Source organism: Corvus moneduloides, chromosome 13 (genome assembly GCF_009650955.1).
Source record: "Corvus moneduloides isolate bCorMon1 chromosome 13, bCorMon1.pri, whole genome shotgun sequence".
NCBI classification, from domain to species: Eukaryota; Metazoa; Chordata; class Aves; order Passeriformes; family Corvidae; genus Corvus; species Corvus moneduloides.
This window is the reverse complement of record NC_045488.1, coordinates 3,098,073-3,117,981: the sequence shown is the minus strand read 5'-3', so window position 1 is coordinate 3,117,981 and position 19,909 is coordinate 3,098,073. Positions and strand designations below refer to the sequence as shown.

Here is a 19,909-nt window from a genome sequence, read left to right as displayed (position 1 = left end):
AATCAAAAGTGTCTGTCTTGTTGTGACATAATAGTTACAACCCTCAAACACTAAGTAGGGTACAACAGACTGAGCCCAGTGTACACATTGCTTGATTATGTATTTGTTTCAAAGACGTGAAGACAAATGTGGCAAAAAAGGCAAGAATTGTGAGGGCATAGGTGTGTCTTCATGGAGAGAGCAAGGCAAACAGCGAGTGCAGATTTGGAAACCAGCAACTTAGCTTGTCTCTGCCACTGATTCTGTGATTTCGAGGGGTAAATCAAAAGCCCTGTGCCTCAGTTTCCCCTCCTACACTGTGAGACTCAGCATTAGTAGCTTAACCAGCAAACAGTGCACTGTAGATGTTCAGTGTCCTCATCAAACTTGCATCTCTCTCTACTGACAGGCAGGCTCCTTCTCTCCTTTGCCCACACAAGCTCAGGAAAAAGCAAAGCTGGCTTATCCCCACATGCACAAGTGTAACCCCAGCCCAGCCTTCTCCCAGTGCCCAGCAGAAGCCTGCAGTACCTGGGCTCCTGGGCACAGGCTCATTTCACTGCGGCAACATAGCTGAGCCAGTTTTGTCTCTTTTGAAATAATTCACATGAACTCACTCTCCAAACCAGCAGATAACCAGATGAGGTACTCCCTTCCCAGCTGGAAGACTCTGCTACGAATATTTACCAAGTTTAAATGTCCCTTTCTGTCATTTTGTATGCTCAGGTCATTTTCTGAGAGCCAAAGAGCTTTCACAGCACAGAACCCCAGGGTGTCTCAGTCCTGGCTCCCGGGGCACCTCTGCCAGCCCTTCCTGCCCAGCTGGGAGTCAGCTCAGCCTCAGGCAGGGTGCGAGACAGGAACGGGGAGGGGACTGTACCAGTCTTTGCCCCAATTATTCACAAGGGCTGTTTATTACAGCAGCTTCAAGAACTCTTTTTTCCACCATGCCTTTAACTCTCTTGGGCAAAAAAAAAATCTCTGATCACTGATTGCCATTTGAATTTTAAGAGAGCAGGCAAGGGGCCTGCCTGAAATATCAAATTGCTTTGCATTTTGTTTTTTCTCTGGTTCCTCTTTAAGGTCACCGATTTAGTGACATATTAGGTGTGTTCCAGAGTAGGCAAACTCAGCCTTCTGAAGTTTCCTTGCATTAAATACCAAGCAAAAGTTCTGTATCTCATTATCCACGTAGGTGTCCGTGTTACATCTTCTGCTTTGATGACATTCTGTGGCAGTAACTTTCACAGGTTTTTTTGGTTTTGAATTGGCTATTTCCTAATTTAAAACAGAGCAATCAAAGGAAACACTTTCCACACACGCAGCATAACATAAGATAAACTTTTCTATGGTTGCTGTGGAGAAGCAAACTCACAAGGTTTTCAGCTTCAACCTTTAGTGTAAACCAGACATCTGTTTCGAGTTGTGTCAGATCACAGGAAGGATAGCCCACAGCTTGGTTTACTCTAAACTAATTTAGGAAATCAGAACTCTCCCCATGGATGAGTCACAAGCTTCTTGGGCAACGACAGGCCAGACACGTTTGTCTCTGCAGCTTGGTGGTTTTCCCTGTAAAACGGTGGCGGCTCTTTCCCCCATCTGGAGGGGACTTGCAGCTGAGGATGTAGCCCCAATACCAAGCCTGTTTGTGCGTCCTCAGTCCTGATGTCGAAGTCCACCAGGAAAGGAAAGGATGAAAAAGAAAAGGGAAAGTGCAGAATGGGTCTAAAGATGGCTTTGAAGTACAGCCCAGGAGCGGAGATCAGGAAGTGAGAGCTGTAATTGCAGCTGGGTATCAGTTTCCTTTTTTATTTCAGGATCGCCCACAGCATGGAGTTTCTCCCTCAGAAAGCAGGCAGGAACAACACTCACCTCTACAGGAGAGCAGAAGCTGCTGTTAAATGGAAGAGCCTCAGAGACAAAATAGCTCTTTGCATTTCAAATGCAGAGGCAAACAGAAAGTACCTTGAACATGTCTGAAATTACTTTTACTACTTCTGGACCAGCCAGGAAAGCTAAAAACTGTTTCTTGTTTTTTTTCCTAAGGAAGTTGCTCTGTATTACTTGTGGGCTCTGCCTGAGTTCCTTGAAACGGGGCCAGATTCAAGTAAACTCAATAGAGAGGAGACTTCAGGTTCACAAAAGTAGGTGGTCCAGCAGACCAAAGAGATCCTGCAAATATCCCCAGAGCAGAAGGCTCCCAGCTGAGCTCACACCATCAAGAAGACCCACACGGGAAGGCAGACCAGAGGGAAGGCACCAGTGCCACAGACACGGTGCATTTGACATCAGTCTGGGGGCAGGTTTATTCCAAGCTGCCCCGAGCCTGGCAGTGCTGGCCATTAGTGACATCCCAGCACTGTTCAGACCTCAGCAAACTGCATGTTCAGCTACACACATGGTGGGTGCAAGCATAAAACCAGGACCTCAGATCTGACAGGCTTTGACCCAAGCCCTGGTAAGGCTGCCCTTTGTGGGAGATGCCCTGGCCTGGCATTTCCAAGCTGCTGCCTCAAACAGACGTGTCAGAACAGGTTAATAGAGCCTGCTGTAACTTTAACACTGTTAGCCAGCACTAAACAAAGGTTTAATTTTTTTTTCCTTCTCAAGATAAGCTGCAAGGCAGGGATCAGGGCTGCTGTGAGACAGCATGGACTCTTGGTATAGTGAAATAAACCTGTTTGTTCCCGTTACAAAAGGTTGTGAGCTGAACTCAGGGGCCCAGGTTATCAGGGAAATGACAGCATCTTGAAGATCATTGCAAAGGATTTAGGTTTTGGTATTTGCTAGGCATACCTTGAGTGTTTGACCATTATAAATCTTTTCTTGTTTAGGAAAGAAATCTCATTTTTCATGATACTGTGCTTATCTTTTAGCAGAAGCAGGGGCAGGATCTGAATATGGTGGTGTTTGCAGACAGCAGTGGTGCAGTACAGCCTGTCTCTCAGCTTCACAGTGAAGAAAATGAGCTACAATTGTGAAATCATTGCCTAACAATTGATAAGGACAACTGCTGCAATCCCCTCCCTGCCTTCCCTTGGCCAGCATCCCAATTACCACACATTACTGCATATAGAGAAAAGAGAATGGCAATGTGGTTAAAGTACAAGCCACACACACAGAAGACAGAGAATTTATCTCCATGTCTAGTCTGGTTTCCTCTTTCACCTTTGGCCAAGTAATTCAGTCTTTGCAATTCTTTTTTATTCTCCTTTCATGACAATATTTACCATCTTTCTGACAGCCCTTGAGTTCTCCCGAGGAATGGGGCTTTGTAAATAGGGTTGGAGGAGAAACCTATCCCTTCAAAGAAAGCCATCTCAGGTACCTTGTACGAGGTGCTGCAGGGGACTCTTTTAGGAGGGCTTTGCTTTGCAGAGGAATGAGGTTTCTTCATGCCTTGTTTCAAATCAAGGCAGCCATTCCCATTTCACCCTTCTTTTCAGGAACTCCCTAGGGCACCATAACACCTTGCAGCACGAGATGCCAGCTCCTGATGCCAGCAATCCCAAGAAAAGTCCAACCCACCACAAGACCAAAGAAGTTGGGTTCACGTATTCTTGCCCTGAAATGAAGAGGGATGTATGCAATTCCTCAGTCTCCAGAATTTATGACTCTTGAGAACAGCAAGCCCACACCCTCCACTGCCACTACCACACTGAGGGATGCAATGACTGTTTTCTCCCGTGAGAGAAAAGCCTGTGGTAAACCAAATACTTGTATGTATTAAGTACTAGATAAATAGTGACCAAGTGTCAAGCAATGGTACTTTCAATGATATTTTAAAAACCCCAAATGTGTTATCACTTCCTGTTCTCACAGATGCCCCACACCCAGTGGCAGTTGTATTGCTCACCTGCAGGACAAAACCTCACAAGTTCTGCATGAGCTGAGTAACAAAACCTGGGTCACTGAACTGTAGCTCCCTTGAACACAGTTCAGTATTACAACTACTTAGGGTCAAACTCTACCCAACGTCCTTACGAACATCAAGCAGGTCACCCAGCAGTTATTTCAGTGCCTTGCTGACTCAGAGGTAATACAGACAAAAGAGGAAACAGGGGAGATTGTGTTTGGATTTAGATTTGCTGTTCAAAAGTGCAGCATAAATGAGGTACTACCAAGATGATATTTCAACTTGCAAAAGAAATAACGTGCAGTTCACAAGCAATTCCTGCTTCTGTAGAAACTTAAATTGCATTTGGTCCTAATGACTTGGAATTTCTTAAGGGTAATGTGAATAGATTGCAGTTCATCTTAAATTCTAGTTATTCAAAATACATTTTATATTTCTAAGAGCAAGCTATATATTTTCATTAACTGAAGGAAATACTCTAGAAGTAATTTGAGGGCATAAGAATTACCAACATAGACCACATCATCCACAGAAATCTCACCTGTACTGGGTCTCAATAAAATCCCAATATTTAGTCTTAGTTTCCTGTAAAGAAGGAGGCATAACTGAACCCCAAGAAGGTATCTAAAAGAACAGAGGATGACCCCATAAATGTGTGGCTTTTGGGCCACAGTTTTAAAGTTAATGGCTATGTCAAAACATGTGATGCTCAGCCCACGTGAGGGAGGTTTAAAAATGCAACAATCATCCTCATTTGGCCTGATTTAATTTCTGACAACCTATGCAATCCTAAACAATACCGCCAGCCCTTGAGGAAATGTCTGTGTCCCTACACTCAGAGCCATTATTGTCACATATATAGATATGTACTTTTTGAGGCTGATAAATAGTACTTTTTGTATTATCAAACAAATTATATCTACAGCTAAGAAATATCTTCAGGTGTTTCCAAGGACTTTAATCAAAACGCCATCAGAAACAAGATGAATAAACAAAAAGTGGTTCTAAAACATCCCTTAGGATAGACTGGAGGAAAGTTACTGGCGTCACAGCAGCACCCTCTAGTGCTGCTCTCACTGGGCTGTGCCAGCACTTCCCGGATAAAATTCAACATTTCGGTGTCGGGATTAAACTTCTCTTGTCCTAGACACAGCTCACAATGAGGCCAGAATACCAAAAACATCTTATGGGCAAAATGAGACACAGATGGCTGTGGAGACAAATCCACCATTACTAACACATATTTCAAGAGAGAGCTTGCAATTAGCTGTGTTAGCAGCACCTGCAGCCCAGGAACTCCCAGATTATAGAAATAAAGACCAGTGCAAAGGCAGAGATTATTTTCTCGTTGTTCGGTGGAAAAGAAATGAGGCTGCTCCCACAGACTCCAAGTAATGTAGAGCCACAGCCCGAAAGCAACATCTGTCAGACTGCTGGGTTTTACCCCCAGGCAGCAGTGAAGCCCCACAGAGCCTCCTGCTCACTTTCCCTGGTGGGATGGGGGACTGGAAAAGTAAAAGTGATGCAGCTCATTTGGCTTTTCTTTCCCTTTTGCCCACCAAGTAGGGTGAACACCCCCGCCCAGTTCCTGCAGTTTGTATCCCATTGGCCCTCAGCATTCCCAGCCACCAACTACACACACAATCAAGAGATTAATCCTGCCTCAGAGGCTTTACCTTTGTTCCACATCCTCTCTGGCTTGGTGCTGGTACTTTAAGAAGCAATCATATCTTATCTGAAGAGCAGACATGAGCAGTCTTTATTACAGGCATCTATGCAAGCACACATGCCTTGTCACAACCAGCAAGTTGTGACATTTCATACTTACACATGAACAGAAGGGCAACAAATTGAGAATGCAAAAAACTTTATTAGCATAAAAAGTACATATTCAGGAATCAATACTCAAATTCCTTCATGGCATCTGGCATGTTTGATACATATTCCTGTATCTGCTACAGCTGAAGGAAGACCGGATTGTAAGATGTCGGAAACTTAAGGTTATTGTTGGGTTTTTGTTTTGTGCCTCTTTTTAAGTTATGTAAACAACTCAGAATGAAACCTGTACAAGCAGAATATTAGCTATCATTTGTACACTTAAAAGTTAAATAAAAGCCAATTTCAGCAATACAAAAAGCAATATAAAAAAGTACTCAGGTGCATAACATGCATCAGAAGAAAATGTAGAAGAACATGGCAAGTAAGTGAACATGTCTCAAAAGTTAGATCAGTGAAAATTCTCTGTAAATATCTGTATGGCTAGACATGAAAAACACGATAAAATTACATGGTTCCCTAAGAGATCTATACAGTTTCATCTATTTCAACTTCATTAGACATGAATATATTAGAAGGATAAAGTGATTAAAGGAATAAGAAAAGTTTACTCAAGTTTCACATTTCAAGCTGCCTATTTGATAAGGTAACTAGACAGAGGTAGATATCCAGTATTAGTGGCCAAGCTATTCTAACAAGGCCTCTTAGCTGTCTTGTCAAGCTTTTACATTCAAAGCCAATGTGAAAAGGCTTCATAGATGGAGGATGTCTTTCAAAAAGGCAGCCAGAAAACCTGCATTGCTGATGGAAGTAGTGACAGTGAAGGGTGAAGGCTATTTAAGAATAAAACATTTCCCAGACCATTATGAGGACACCACTTACCAAGCAGTAGAGCTCATGCAGCCATTTTAACGAGAGTGACAGTGATTTGCTCATTTCCTATGCCTATTTTAGAAGCTGAACCATTGCTACCTGTGTGGCTCATCCCTAGTCCAAGTAAGACTGCAGGGTGCCACGGCGGCGGATGTCACACGTCCAGCAGTGGAAGCCACCTCCCAGAGAATTGGCATGGCGAATGTTCACTTTAATTGTAGAAATGCCTGGAAGAAATATACAATGCACATTTTAAAATTAGACTCTCAGCTTCACGTGGCAAGCTCTGATCAGAGCACTGGATGATACTTTATATACATCATACGGCTAGGTGCAAGTGTGAAAGGTATTTCCTTCTACTTTGTTAAGAATTTATTTTAGCAAATTCTAGGTAGAGAACAAACAAGGAACATCACTGGCTTGTTTATTCTGGTGATACCCTCAGGAATACACAGTGCCTGGAGCACAGCCAATGTCTGGTCTGTTACGACATGCCAGTAGTGAAAAGATAAATTCAGGTTTTGAGGTGTGTGAAGAATTAGCTGAAATTCTATGACAATATATGATCAGGACACATTTTCATAAATATGTGTGAACATTTATGGTTCAGACACTGAACATGCTCTTTCAAGTGCCTTTCAAGAAAAGAAGTATTCAAGGGAGATAGCTCTCACTCACCCTTCTCTGAAAGGGAAAAGTGGCTCTTACAAATACTACCTAGGTTAAGCTTCCTCCCCTTTTTGTTCAGCTCTGATGTTTCAGCTGTGGCTCAGCTTATACAAAGTCCTAACAGAAGGATCAGACAACTCCTCTGTTACAGAGTTTGCCTTTTTGCTTCTCAGTACTTTCAGGAGCTCAGGAGCAGCTCAGTAGAATCTATCATCTAGGTCAGAAATAGTTTTGTTCTCAGTCCTACAAACTTTCTGACTACCAGAGTTTATTTAGAACTTACATAGACTGTGAAGTTCAAGTGTGAAAGATAAGCCATGATTAGCATTAATAGCCTCATTTTTTAAGTACTTTCAAGCATTTGTAAATCCTCAACTCCTTGGTCATGCATTAAAACAACCTAAGACTGAGAAGCTGTGCATGATAAGACTTCCAGATTTTATGTTCAGTTACAGTTCTCCTGTCACTGCATATCTGAAGGAACTCATGAAGTTACATCTCACAGGTCTGAGATTCTCCATAAAGGAGCAGAAATACCTGGGTTAAGTGTCTTCATTTGACATTTTAAAGTACAATGAGTTTGCAACTAGAAAAATCAGAAGCGTTTTGGCAATGACAGCCTGCTCTGCATCATTCAGCAAGAGGTGCACTCAGCCTCTCCAAGACACATGTTGACCTTAAACTGAACAGACAGTTTGCATTAAAAAAGCTCATTCAAAGGCATTCTAGCAGTAACTTTAGTTGCTACTCATACCTTTATGTGCAGCAAAATGTAGGGGGCAAAAGAAGACGGTATTTCTATGACTGAAGTATTCAGGAGAAAAATCACTGAATGATTCTTGCTTGCTGATCCAACTGTGTGAGTCCTTTTCCCAGTGCTGCCTGCTTTGACTACTTTAAGTGAAACCTTCATTTACCCTGGCTGGTGGCACAATAATTTTCTTTTAAGTATATGTGGAAGTGTGTTAGGACATACCCAGCTTTTCAAACATCTTTTGAATCGATGTCTCGTTGGCATCCACCATGACACGTTTCTCATCCAGCATTAGGACATTCATGGAGAGCCATTTAGAAGACATCCACAGTGGGTGATCTAAACACAGGAGAATAAACCTTGTACTGTACCAACGTTACTCCACATTAATACCCTTAAGAACACTCTTGGAATCCTTAGAAAAGGAAGAGTGACTGTACCATCTGGGATGAGGGGCACTGGGGGTTGAATCACAGTCCAGCCGGCTTTCTTGAAGAGCTCAATCTAGAAGAGCAATTTAAATATATTCTCAAGAGGGTTCTTAGAGTATCACATTATGTCCTCCAGCCTTTGCCAGATTTTCCCAGAATATTCCAACATGCATGACATCCCCTGCCCTCAGTTCACTTTTCTGGCCCTCATTCAGGCTTCATCTGCAATCCCCATTCTCAAACAAGCATTTTTTTAAAGTCTTTTTAGATTTTGCATGCCAATAGCATTTGTTTCTCTTGATTTTACATATTCTAGGTATAATAAGGTATGTTAAAGACAAAAGGTAGCATTTGCAGTTTGAGTCTTGTTAAGTAAATGTATTGGTAACAACTGAAACATATTCAATTATCTTTTTTTGTGTCATTTCTTCCCATATGATTGTAAAAGCCATTGATATGAATTACACTGATGTTCCTAAAAGCAAACCCAGCAGAAATAACACTTAATTACCTTTCCTTCACACTTTATAAGAAAATTAATATGCAGTTCATTTAACAAAGGGACCAATGTAAAGGCATCCTAAGGAATAATTTCTGTCTCTAAGATTTACACAGTTAAGTTAAAAAATAAGAGGAGGATAATTTGGCTCAAGGAGAATTGACTTTTGAGCTTCATTGTCTGAAGAGCTGGAAGAGTATTCGCGAGTGTCCCAGCGTTACCTCGAGGTGGAGCTCCAATACAGAACACGCCATAACCAGCCTGGCCTGCCAGCATTTCAGAGAAAAGCTCCCTTTCATCGGCACCGTTCAAGAAAAGACCCCTTTCATCCGCACCATTCAGACACACCCCCACCACTTCCCGGTCATGCAGAACTGCCAAACCAGTTTTTATGAAAGCAAGCTGCATTTATCTTTTCTATTGACACGGACAGCAGTTTTCGCTGGAAATAGTTCCAGAACATGGGTTTAATACAAGGAAACCAAAAAACATCCTCTTTCAAGTGAGATTACAAAAAACTGTGGAAGGGGAAAGGGGAGGAAAAACGAAGACTGTTTTTAAAATTAGATTCTCAGAATGGATGCTAAAAGAGGCAGTAATTCAATTAAACCATGTGCATTGAAAGCACTTGCTGTGAAGAGACTAAACACTGGTTTTGGGAGCTGTGCTCTGCACATGGCTCCATAATGTGCAGCACCCAGCTTTATCCCTCTGATTCAGTGTCAGCTCAGCTATTCCCATGTGGTTGTACAGCTTCTGAAGTCACGGGGATCCTCACAAAAGTCCTCAAGCACCGCAGTGCCGGTGACATGACTGTAACAGAGACGAGCTCTCGCCCTCTGGAAGGCTTTCTGACCTCATTGTGCTGACAGCAATATTAGCTTTTTCACAGAGTGTAGTAGCAGGTTTTATATGTCTGTCCTCTTCCCTGCTCTTCAGAAGGTATTTCTTGCTCAGTTATTCAAAGCTGAATGCCTGAGCAACTACCAGCTTCCTGCCAATAGTTCAACTAACACCAGAGGAGAGGCTTCCAAAATAGGAACAAAAAGGGAGATTTCTCATCTGAGCAGCAGAAACCATTCAATTTCTCTTAGGATACAATTCAAGTATTTAAGTAGCAGAAGTGTTCAGAGAAGTAGTACATCCCAGGTGCTTGCTTTGATACATTATTAAAACTCAGATTACTTCCATCATATTTAACCATATACCCAGGAAGCAACACACAGTGGAATGTGTGGAAGAGTAGTTGCCCAGCAGGGAACTAACCCAGCTGAGTGATTTTTAAACACAAGCCACTTTCCCCCCTTGTACACCCTCACCTGATGGCAGGGACGGTCCGGGTTAGAGAGCACAAGACCAGGCCCAATGATATTAAAAGTGGCATCAATGTGCATAGGGTTGGGATCCTTAAAGGATATTATGTGCACTCTATAGTCTGGTGCAAGGTGTCGCCTCATCCATTCAATACCCATGTAGTTTGTAACCTGAAAAACAGGACAAATTAAGCTTTACTAGGCTAGAATATAAACTGCACCCAAGTTTAGTTTGTCTAAGGTTTTATTTAATTAAATATTTAAAGCCAAAATAATAGAGAATTTTGTGCCTTTAGCTTACCCCTTCGCTGGAAGGCAGTCTTTTCCTGTGTATTAAACACTCTGTGATACATAGCATTCTCTTTTGTCAACACACTTTATTTTAATGCTGCTCAGGAATTTAAAAAGACAAAATACCAATCATTAATATAGATACCAAAACTGTTGGAAAGAAAGCTTTGTTTACCTGGCTCCTTTGTACAAAGATATCTCTTCCAGCTCTAATGAAGTCAGCAGCATCAAAGCATGGCTCAAATTCAGTAGTTACAAATTTTCCCTGAGCAGCCAGTTTATGCCTGTCTTCAACAGAGTGGATTGGGTAACTCTAGTTGTAGAAAAGAGAACAACACCAACTTTAGGTTGGAGATGTCAAAAGAAAGTTCTCAAATAACTTGCTACTGAAGAGTAATTTGAAATTAGCAAAATGTGTTAATACTGATGGCTAGTATATTCCTTGGAGGTGGTTTTGGTTCCTTCTTACTAGAAGAGAAAAGAAAATCTAAATGTGGACATAAAAATGAAAGGCTTTAAGCACATTCAAGAACAGGTCATGAGATAAGAGACAAGAGTTATATCAAGAAATTAATTGCTCTTCAGAATCACTGTGTGGATAATATTCTCACTTCGTGATCAAAAGTATTCATTATTCAGTACTCATGGAGTTTAACTGCCAGTCCAACAAATCACTGCACAGTGACAGAAATGCTGGAATGGAAGCTATTTCCTAATGAATGTGGACTCCCTACTTTTCCACATTTTGGAATGGAGCAGTACTTCAAATTAGAAGATGGATCTTGATTGTTATAAATAATTTTTAAATTAAACAAGGCAATTAAGAACAAGTGAGATGTAAAAATCAGCACAAATGAAAAATACCAGGTAAGCAGCTACAGGGTCTAGAAGTTTTCTAATTCTGAAGGTGACTCTAAGGTAATTTTGTTTAACAAAGGCTTCTTTGCATCATTGATGACACTGTTCCCAGAAAGTTGCAATCATTCCATAATGGCATTTATTGGAAATGCCATCACCAAGGTTCTGATGCATTTGGGGGCCTAAAGGAAACTACCAAAATTGTCCAAATCAAAATTATTAGAAATAAAATCAAGAAATTATTCATCAAAATATTTGGAAGGTAAATACAGTTTAGATCCTTCACTATTTCTTTTATGTAACTTTCAAAATACTAATCATCATGCAAAACAAGGATTATGAGGGCTTGGGTTTTTTTCTATGACAAAATTTATATTATTTCCCACTTTCTTAATGCACCCAGGACATATGGACATTCTCAGGGAATCTTCATGATTTAAAGTAATCTCTGGGATGTTTTTCTAGCATTCCTTCCTCTTTAGTAATGCTCAGTTACAGCCAGTAACCAAAACAATTCAAAGCAGAGGAATTCAATAGACACAACTTCCTGTTCCTTGTTGTCTAATTGCACACTCTGAGTTTCAGCTGGAAAGGCTACAGCACATTTGCATCCACTAGAAAAAAAACCAAGTCTCCAGAGTTGTTTTGTGTCATTCCCCCCCACAATTCTGTGAATTGTAGATATCAGGTTGATACTATCCACAGAATTCTGTATAACAAGAACTGAAATTCTGAAGGAAAATTAGAACAGTACCTGATCATAGAGTTCATCTGCCATTGTGGGTTTGGGGGCAGTTGTCCACTTAGCACCACTGTTGAAATAATCTTTGATTAGTCGTCTATATGCCCTGTACTCAAAGAACCGAGCACGCCAAGCCATAGGTGCTTCAATAATTTCATTTCCCACCACTAACAGGATGTCTCTTGGCATGGCAGCATACATACCTGAAAGGAATGTGGCCATTAATGAGACAAATAGATATTTCTCAGCTTTTTCAGCTCATGCACTTTCTATCTTTCTTTTTACCATTATTTCTATCCAAAATAATTGCAAAAATCATTGTTAGCAACGTGAGGAAGCCAGCACAAAATGTCAGGTCCTTACAGTCTTCAGTAATTTTTCAGAGTAACATTTTTTGTTCAAAATCCATGTAAATTTTGCTATGAAGCCTCACTCATAACAAATTCACAGCTAGATGAAAGCCATCCACCATCAAGCCTCCACTTCACAATTCAGTTCATGAAAATTAACTAGACTGAGGCTCATGAATTACCCAGGTGACTTTAAAAAGTGATGATGGGCAGCAAATTTTCTAAGTGAGCATCATTTCTTTATAAACTATCCTTTTAAAAAGGAATAGCAAAGAAGAGGAATTTGATGGAACACAGAACTAGTGCAGAAATAGTCCCATTAGACTTTTCATTATGTGTTCCTTAATGAATTTGAATTTCACTGGAACAATTTAAGAACATATTTTACATGAAAGAAGCCTGAGGACTACACCTGATGCAAAGCTTGGTGAGCCAGTGTGCTCTCACTGCAGATAACCAAAGCCATATGGTGCTGTACATGGAGGAATGTGTGGAGGTAAAGAGAAATTCAAATTTCCTTGATACTTCTGAGGATCTTCCTGGTAAACTGTTGCCTCCAGCTGTTTTGTCCTCCATAGTTTAAGATGGAGCCAACTCTAGGATCCAACCAAGAGCTGTCAAGAGAGTCAGAGGGCCTTAGAGCACTTGACTTTCACGTGGCAAGTACAGGACAAAGCAGTAACAGTCTACAGCCCCTTTGAGGGCCGTGACAGATTCACACTTCTTGGCAGTGACAGTGACAACAGAGTGGGAACCTGGCAAGAGATGCTGGTGTGGGAAGTTCAGGTTGGGTATCAGGCAAAGGCCTTTCATCAGGAAATTCACACAGCACTGAAGCAGGTCAGCAAATCAGGTGGCAGAACCTCCATCCCTGGAGATCTTCCAAGCTGTAGCTACAGAAAACAATCACTGACCTCACTCAGTGCTGGTGATAATCCTGCTCCTAGCTGGAAGGTAGACTAGATGACATCCAAAATCCCTCAGACAAGAGCTAAACAGACAAGACCTTCAACAATGGAAGAACATTTACCTGTAGACTCAAAATCAGGTGTTTTATACTTCACAGACCAGTCAATTGGATCCGGCCTCTTAACAATAACACCTTCTCCCTTCAAAATATTGCACATCTCTTCAATTTCAGCAATAGCTTTTTTTAAATGGTCTTTGGGGAAACTCTGGCCTCCAAATTTCTGGTAAAATCCCCAATATTTTTCATATGTGTTTGCCTAAAACAAAAGGACATGAAGTGACAGAGAATAAGCACCAGTTATTTTGGAGTGAAATAGATGCATAAGACACAATTTTTAACATTCAAAGTTTCTTGTTCCTGGTCCTAACATGTTGGAGTGTGCCTTTTATCTGATTCCTGCAATATTTTGACTACATTACACTTCAGTTAGTATTGACTGACTAGTATTGCCAAGTGGCCATTAGGTCCCTATTACAGCACACTTGTGCAAACACACCAAACACTGTAGACTCTGCTATTTGATAAAGCTATCAGATATGTTTTTAAATTAAAACAACCTTGAGCTCATCTCCAAAGGGCACACATCTCTAGCCACCTTATTACAACCTCACTTCAGCACCGTCACAATGGTGACATCAGAAATTCTAAAGCCATCCCAAGCACAGGTAACATGCCTTGTTGGCCAAAAGGGGCCACACTTCAGGTGCAGCAGCAGTCTAGAAGAGGCAAAAGATACTAAATTCATCTGCCAGGGTTGGATTAAAGCAAGGACAACTTTTACAGACCTAAATCCTCTGCTGAAATGCTGTGGTAGCCTTCTTACATTAAAACAAATTCAAAATAATGTCCTAGCTCTCATGGGTGAGAAAACCCAGGCATATAGTCAAAACAAGTGATGCTGCTTGGGTTTGATGTGTCTGATGTTCCTCTGTCGTGTCAGGGTTAGCAGAGATGCAAGTGCATACGGAGCCCTTCTGGAATGACAGCAGAACGGGTCAGGAACAGGTCAGCAACATCTCCTTCAGGCAGCATGAGGGACAGCAGTGAGTTGCACGAGAACCTGCCCTTCCAAACATGAGGTTGTCTCCTGACACTGCAGTCCTGACTACCTCTCAGAACGCAATGTTCTCACCAAAATCAGAGCAATAACACTCTTTTGTGCTAGCACTGCCACTGAGCCTGAGCAGGCAAGGCCATCCATCTGAAGGCATGCCTGATCCCCTTTAACAATCCAGGCTATTCACCCTATCCTCTACTATTTCTGGATATTTGCCTCATCCTACAGAGGTAAGAGAGAAGAAAGGAAGTTCAGCCTTAACATTTACACAGAGAGCCTCAGCATGGGCATCCTGCACCTCCAGTACTGAAGCTTCTTCCCATCCTTCCTGAGGGAATTTGTTCTTTTTCTATAAGTGCGGTCTTGGGTAATTTGATCACCTCGAACTTGCCAGCTGGTCAGAAGTCACATGCAGATCACATGAAGTGCTTAACATTCCTATGGAAACATGTTCTGCTAATGAGATAAAGTCCTGTGGAGTGAAGCTGGTTATTTCCAGAGCCAGCTGTGGTGTATGTGAATATCATCAATCCCTAAGAGGCGCAGCTCCTCTCTCCACCATGCCCTCTAGTACTGCTTTTTTTCAAACCCGAGGAACCACACTTGTGTTGCACTAATGGAATGGTGTAATCTTAAAAGTTACAGCAGCATACAGGTTAACACTGTAACACTACTCACATTCCCTGCCTTCTGAATAACTGGGAAAAAGGTGTATGGCTGGGACATGTATTTCAGAGCAAATCATGGTTGACGTTTCAGGCCCCTTTGGTCATACACATACAAGTCAGTTCAGACTGTTCAAAAAGGACCATGGATAGGACACAGAAAAGACAACATTTAAAACAAACTCTTCCTTTCCAGGAAGAAATTTAAGAGCATGCTGTAAGGAAATATTGCCTTTAAGAAACACCAGTATTGCTCCCTATCATTACTATTTACTTTAAACATTTGTCATGGAAAATAATTAACATTATCAAGATGTACCTTAAACCTAGTAGTGACAGTTATTAAATTTGGGATATTAAAACTTAAGTTCAGATCAAAATTCTTTTTGCCTAATTCCGTAGTAAACACACGTACACACTCCCATCTTCTCACTCAAGATATAGTGATCTGTGTTAATAATACCTCCTCACCCAAAATGCATTATTATTCACAAAATATACTGAAAAGCAGTGCAGAGTACAAAGCTATAAAGTTCAACTGCTTGACTGTTAACTGCTTCAGAAGAATATATCTCAATTTTGGGATTTTTCACTGAAGTGCTGATTCAAAAAAGGGATCTTCCTAATTAATGCTAAGATTTTTCAAGTTTCCAAATACTGTATTTACCTTTACATAGCCCTTTTCAAGCTCTGAAAAGGATATGCAATAAAGTATCAGCTCATTAATATTCATCAGATATGCAGGGTTCCCTATTCAATTCCTTCCTTCCTCCTTCTTATGCCAAGCACATCATTCCCACATCACAGCAAAACCAGTTGAGTACACCAAACCCTTGTCTCAAAGTACAATAGAGTGCTGAATGCAGCCATACGACCTGCATTTAAATATTTAGTAAATACACATGCATACAATCTTAAAACACATTCTCAACACAAGTATTTACCAAACTGCTATAATTTGAGATACATTTTTTAGAGTGTCTCAGGTCCAAAGCTTCAAATTTTTGTTATAAGAGCAGAATTCATTAGTTTTAAACTGCAGTTTTCATAAGCAATGACCCTCATGCACTCAGCAGACAGCATGTGATACCCATCAACTCTAGTTTTGCTACTTACAGAGGCAGGAACGGGGATTTCTGGCTATTTTATTACACTGCAGCAACACACACATACACACCTTACCTTTCAGCCACATGGAGATTTGAACGATCATGAATCAATTAATAATAATAATAATAATGTCAAGATAGGACTGGACTGCTGCTTGGATTATTCAGCAACACCTTCCAGGTGTTATTGTTGTAGTTTCTACAGCAACATTTAAGACAAAAGCAGAGAAAACTAGAGGAAACCATATCTCAGCTGGCTCTGTTCCCATTACCTGTTCTGGACTTGGCAATTGACAGAAAGCAAATTCAAAGCTTGCTTTAACCCCAAGTCATAGGTATTTGAATTGCAGAGGGAATCCTACACTTCGACATTCCTCACTGAGCTTTTGATATCACATGTAAGAGAAAGTGAAGTTCTGACCTCACGTGAGTAGTTCTGGCTCCATAGGCAGTAAAACATGCATGTGACACTTCAGCAAGTTGGACACTTGAAATGTTTTTTCTTGTGCTAAAGCAAAGCCCTGTCCACTGGTTAGGAACAGAATTTTGCCTCATTTAATGTTATAATGTAAAATGTTAGACATCTTTTGCCTTACTCTTCCTGTACATTTATTATGTCAGTCTTACATAAATGCATATACATACACTTGTATGTTAGAAATGCTAACCCTCATTCACCTCCTTCTCTGAAGCTGCTAGGATATCTTTGGAGTCTCTGAAAGACACAACCCAGATTCTAAAAAAAAATATATATACATACATATATATATATAAAAATATAAAAAGGGCTAAGGGAAGAGAAGTCTTCTATACAAGTCCATCTCAAACTTCTCCTAAACAACCATTTCCAGCACTTTAAACATATTTTCGGTATCTTTGTTTGCCATTCTTTCAATGTCAGATAAAAATTCTTTTTTTTTTTTTTTAAACTGAGGTCTTTTGGTCAATTCTGTCAGGATGTCCTTTAAGTTTTTACTAAGGTCTCTCAGGCAGAAGTCGTGTGCCAGCTCATTTTGCTGTGATAGCCATGGATTACATGCTGCCCTGCAGGTAGTACTTGAGTACTGTAACAATGAAAGAAAAAGACTCAAGAACATGCCCACAAATGCAAGTAACAAACATACTCAGCAACTTTAAAGTCCAGGTCAAGTATACAAAAATCTGGGGCAAACCCACTATTTGAGTGTTACTGTTTTAAATACAAGATTCCAGAGAACAAAGAACATTAATTTATTTAGGTTGCTGACATAGTTTTAGGCACAGAAAAATCCTGAAAAAACAGTGGACTATGTATTTCCACAAAATATTTACTGTAGCACACAGGAGTTTCAGTAAACTACTTCAGAGCTCTCCAACACAAGAGTCCTGTCAGTCTACAGCGACAGAACTCAATCTTGCTCAGACTATTAAGTAGAAAACTACGCTTTTCTTTCAAGTGGTAACCCTACTTAGCTTCAAGCCAAATTAAAGTTTCATCAGTCCAACCACCTATCTCAAAAGCTTGTGTGTGCATTTTGATAACATCAGGGCTATACTACTAGAGGAGATTACACATATTAGAGGTTCTCTCCGATAGTGACTTTGGTTAAAACAGCTAATTCAGTTGAAAGTCCAAAGAAAAAAGCACATCCCTCACCAACATGGCTATGCTGTTAAGTTTCACTGATGTAAACAACCATCTTGAAAGGAGAATCCTCAAGAGTAAACACCACACCTTATGCATTGTAAAGCTTAGGAAAATTTTATATATAAATTCTACATTTTCTATTTAAGGCTATTTTTTATTGTTTACCTTCACCTCCACAGAAAAAGGTGGGACACAAGCATTTTCAGCTCTTCCCACAATGACCTCTTCCAGTGGATCCCATTCATTGTATGAGCAAACAAGACAGTCCTTGGGCACAGGGCTTGTAGCCTTGTCATTAGCAGCACAGGTGTTCTGGGAGGCCGTAGCTGCCTGGGTGCTCTGGAAAGTTCGCTGCACCCATCCTGTAAAGACTCCTCGAAGCTTAAAATAAAAATAACAATGAAAGTTATGCTTCCCTTACAAAAGGCAAAAAGCTATGGTCCAGCCCACAAATGTCTTAACACTATAATCCCAAAGCAATGTATGTTATTTGGAGTATTAACAGAAACACGGCTTGTTACAGCCATTCTAATTTATTCACGGCCTGGAAGATACTAAAAGGAAATTTTGCCATTTAAGATACATTTCGTTTAGAAGCGTAAGGAGATCAGAGCACGGCACTGGCAGACCGAGGCGGGGGGATGCTGGGTGGGTGAACCTCAGTGAGAGAAGCCAGCGGCCGGCCCGCACCCTCCCGTCGCGGCTCGGAGCACCCCGGCCAAGGCGCCCCACGGGACCCCGCCGCACGGAGCATCCTCAGCCCCAGCCCCGGATCGGCGCGGCACCAACCCGCGAGCCGATGTAATGCGCTGCCTCGGCTCCCCGGCTGCCCCCGCGCAGGCACCGCACTCGCAGCATCTCTGCCGGCCGGACACCACGGGACGGCTCCGCGCCCGCCCCGGCCCGCCCGCTTTATGCGCGCCCAGCCCAGCCCGGGGGGGCAGCGCCCGCCTGCGGCTCCCGGCGGGGCCCCGGGCGGGGCCGGCCCGGCTCCCCCGCCTCGGCTCCCCCGGCTCCCGGCCCCGCTTCCCTCCTCCCGGCCCGGCTCCCCCGCCTCGGCTCCTCCGCTCCCGGCCCGGCTCCCCCGCCTCGGCTCCCGGCCCCGCTTCCCTCCTCCCGGCCCGGCTCCCCCGCCTCGGCTCCCCCGCTCCCGGCCCGGCTCCCCCGCCTCGGCTCCTCCGCTCCCGGCCCGGCTCCCCCGCCTCGGCTCCCCCGCCTCGGCTCCCCCGGCTCCCGGCCCCGCTTCCCTCCTCCCGGCCCGGCTCCCCCGCCTCGGCTCCCCCCCTCCCGGCCCGGCTCCCCCGGCTCCCGGCCCCGCTTCCCTCCTCCCGGCCCGGCTCCCCCGCCTCGGCTCCCCCACTCCCCGCCCGGCTCCCGGCCCCGCTCCCCTGGCTCGGATCCCCCGGCTCCCGGCACGGATCCCCCAGCTCCCGCCTCGGCTCCCCCACTCCTCGCCCGGCTCCCGGCCCGGCTCCCCCACTCCCCGCCCGGCTCCCGGCCCCGCTCCCCTGGCTCGGATCCCCCGGCTCCCGGCCCGGCTTCCCCCGCTCCCGGCACGGATCCCCCAGCTCCCGGCCCCGCTTCCCGCTCCCCCACTCCCGGCTCCCGGCCCAGCAGCCCCGATGGAGGAGCGGCTGGAGCGGCCGAGCCCGGAGGCAGCCCCGGGACACACAGCCCCAGAGCTGACCGACGGCTTCTTCCAGCACACCTGGATTTCATTTCCACGCAGGGCTCTTCAGCAGCAACCTGACTTGGAAGATTTCCAGTCACGTTTTAAAATTTTTCTCTAAAAAGTGCACTGAAGTGCATCATATGGTTATTTTTAGTCATCAAATATGCATGTTCTTCAAGAATCCTGTAGTAGACAAATTCAATTTTACCAAAAGTTCCAATATTTCATACATTAAGAATTCAGATTTTTAGGCTACAACCTTAAGAGTTTGTGATTCACCTAAAAAAATATTTAAATACTTTAATTACTGAAGAGGTGTTTCAAGAATATCCCAATTTCGAATTATGGCTTCTCAAAATGCATATTGTGATATGATGAAAAGTCATCTTAAAATTAAAACCTAAACTGGCTAGCTCCT

General features: G+C 42.8%; 1 protein-coding gene across 1 annotated transcript; it reads right to left on the bottom strand.

Annotated features, from left to right (window-relative positions):
* Window positions 1-5,685: 5,685 nt before the first annotated feature.
* Window positions 5,686-18,719, bottom strand: GATM (glycine amidinotransferase). The gene is made up of 9 exons (XM_032123215.1): window positions 18,609-18,719; window positions 17,985-18,200; window positions 13,422-13,617; window positions 12,054-12,244; window positions 10,617-10,754; window positions 10,157-10,321; window positions 8,348-8,411; window positions 8,130-8,246; window positions 5,686-6,711 (listed from the first exon to the last, which is right to left on the bottom strand). The coding sequence occupies exons 1-9, from the start codon at window positions 18,675-18,677 to the stop codon at window positions 6,599-6,601; spliced, it is 1,269 nt and encodes a 422-aa protein (XP_031979106.1). The 5' UTR covers window positions 18,678-18,719; the 3' UTR covers window positions 5,686-6,598.
* Between the last annotated feature and the right edge of the window lie 1,190 nt (window positions 18,720-19,909).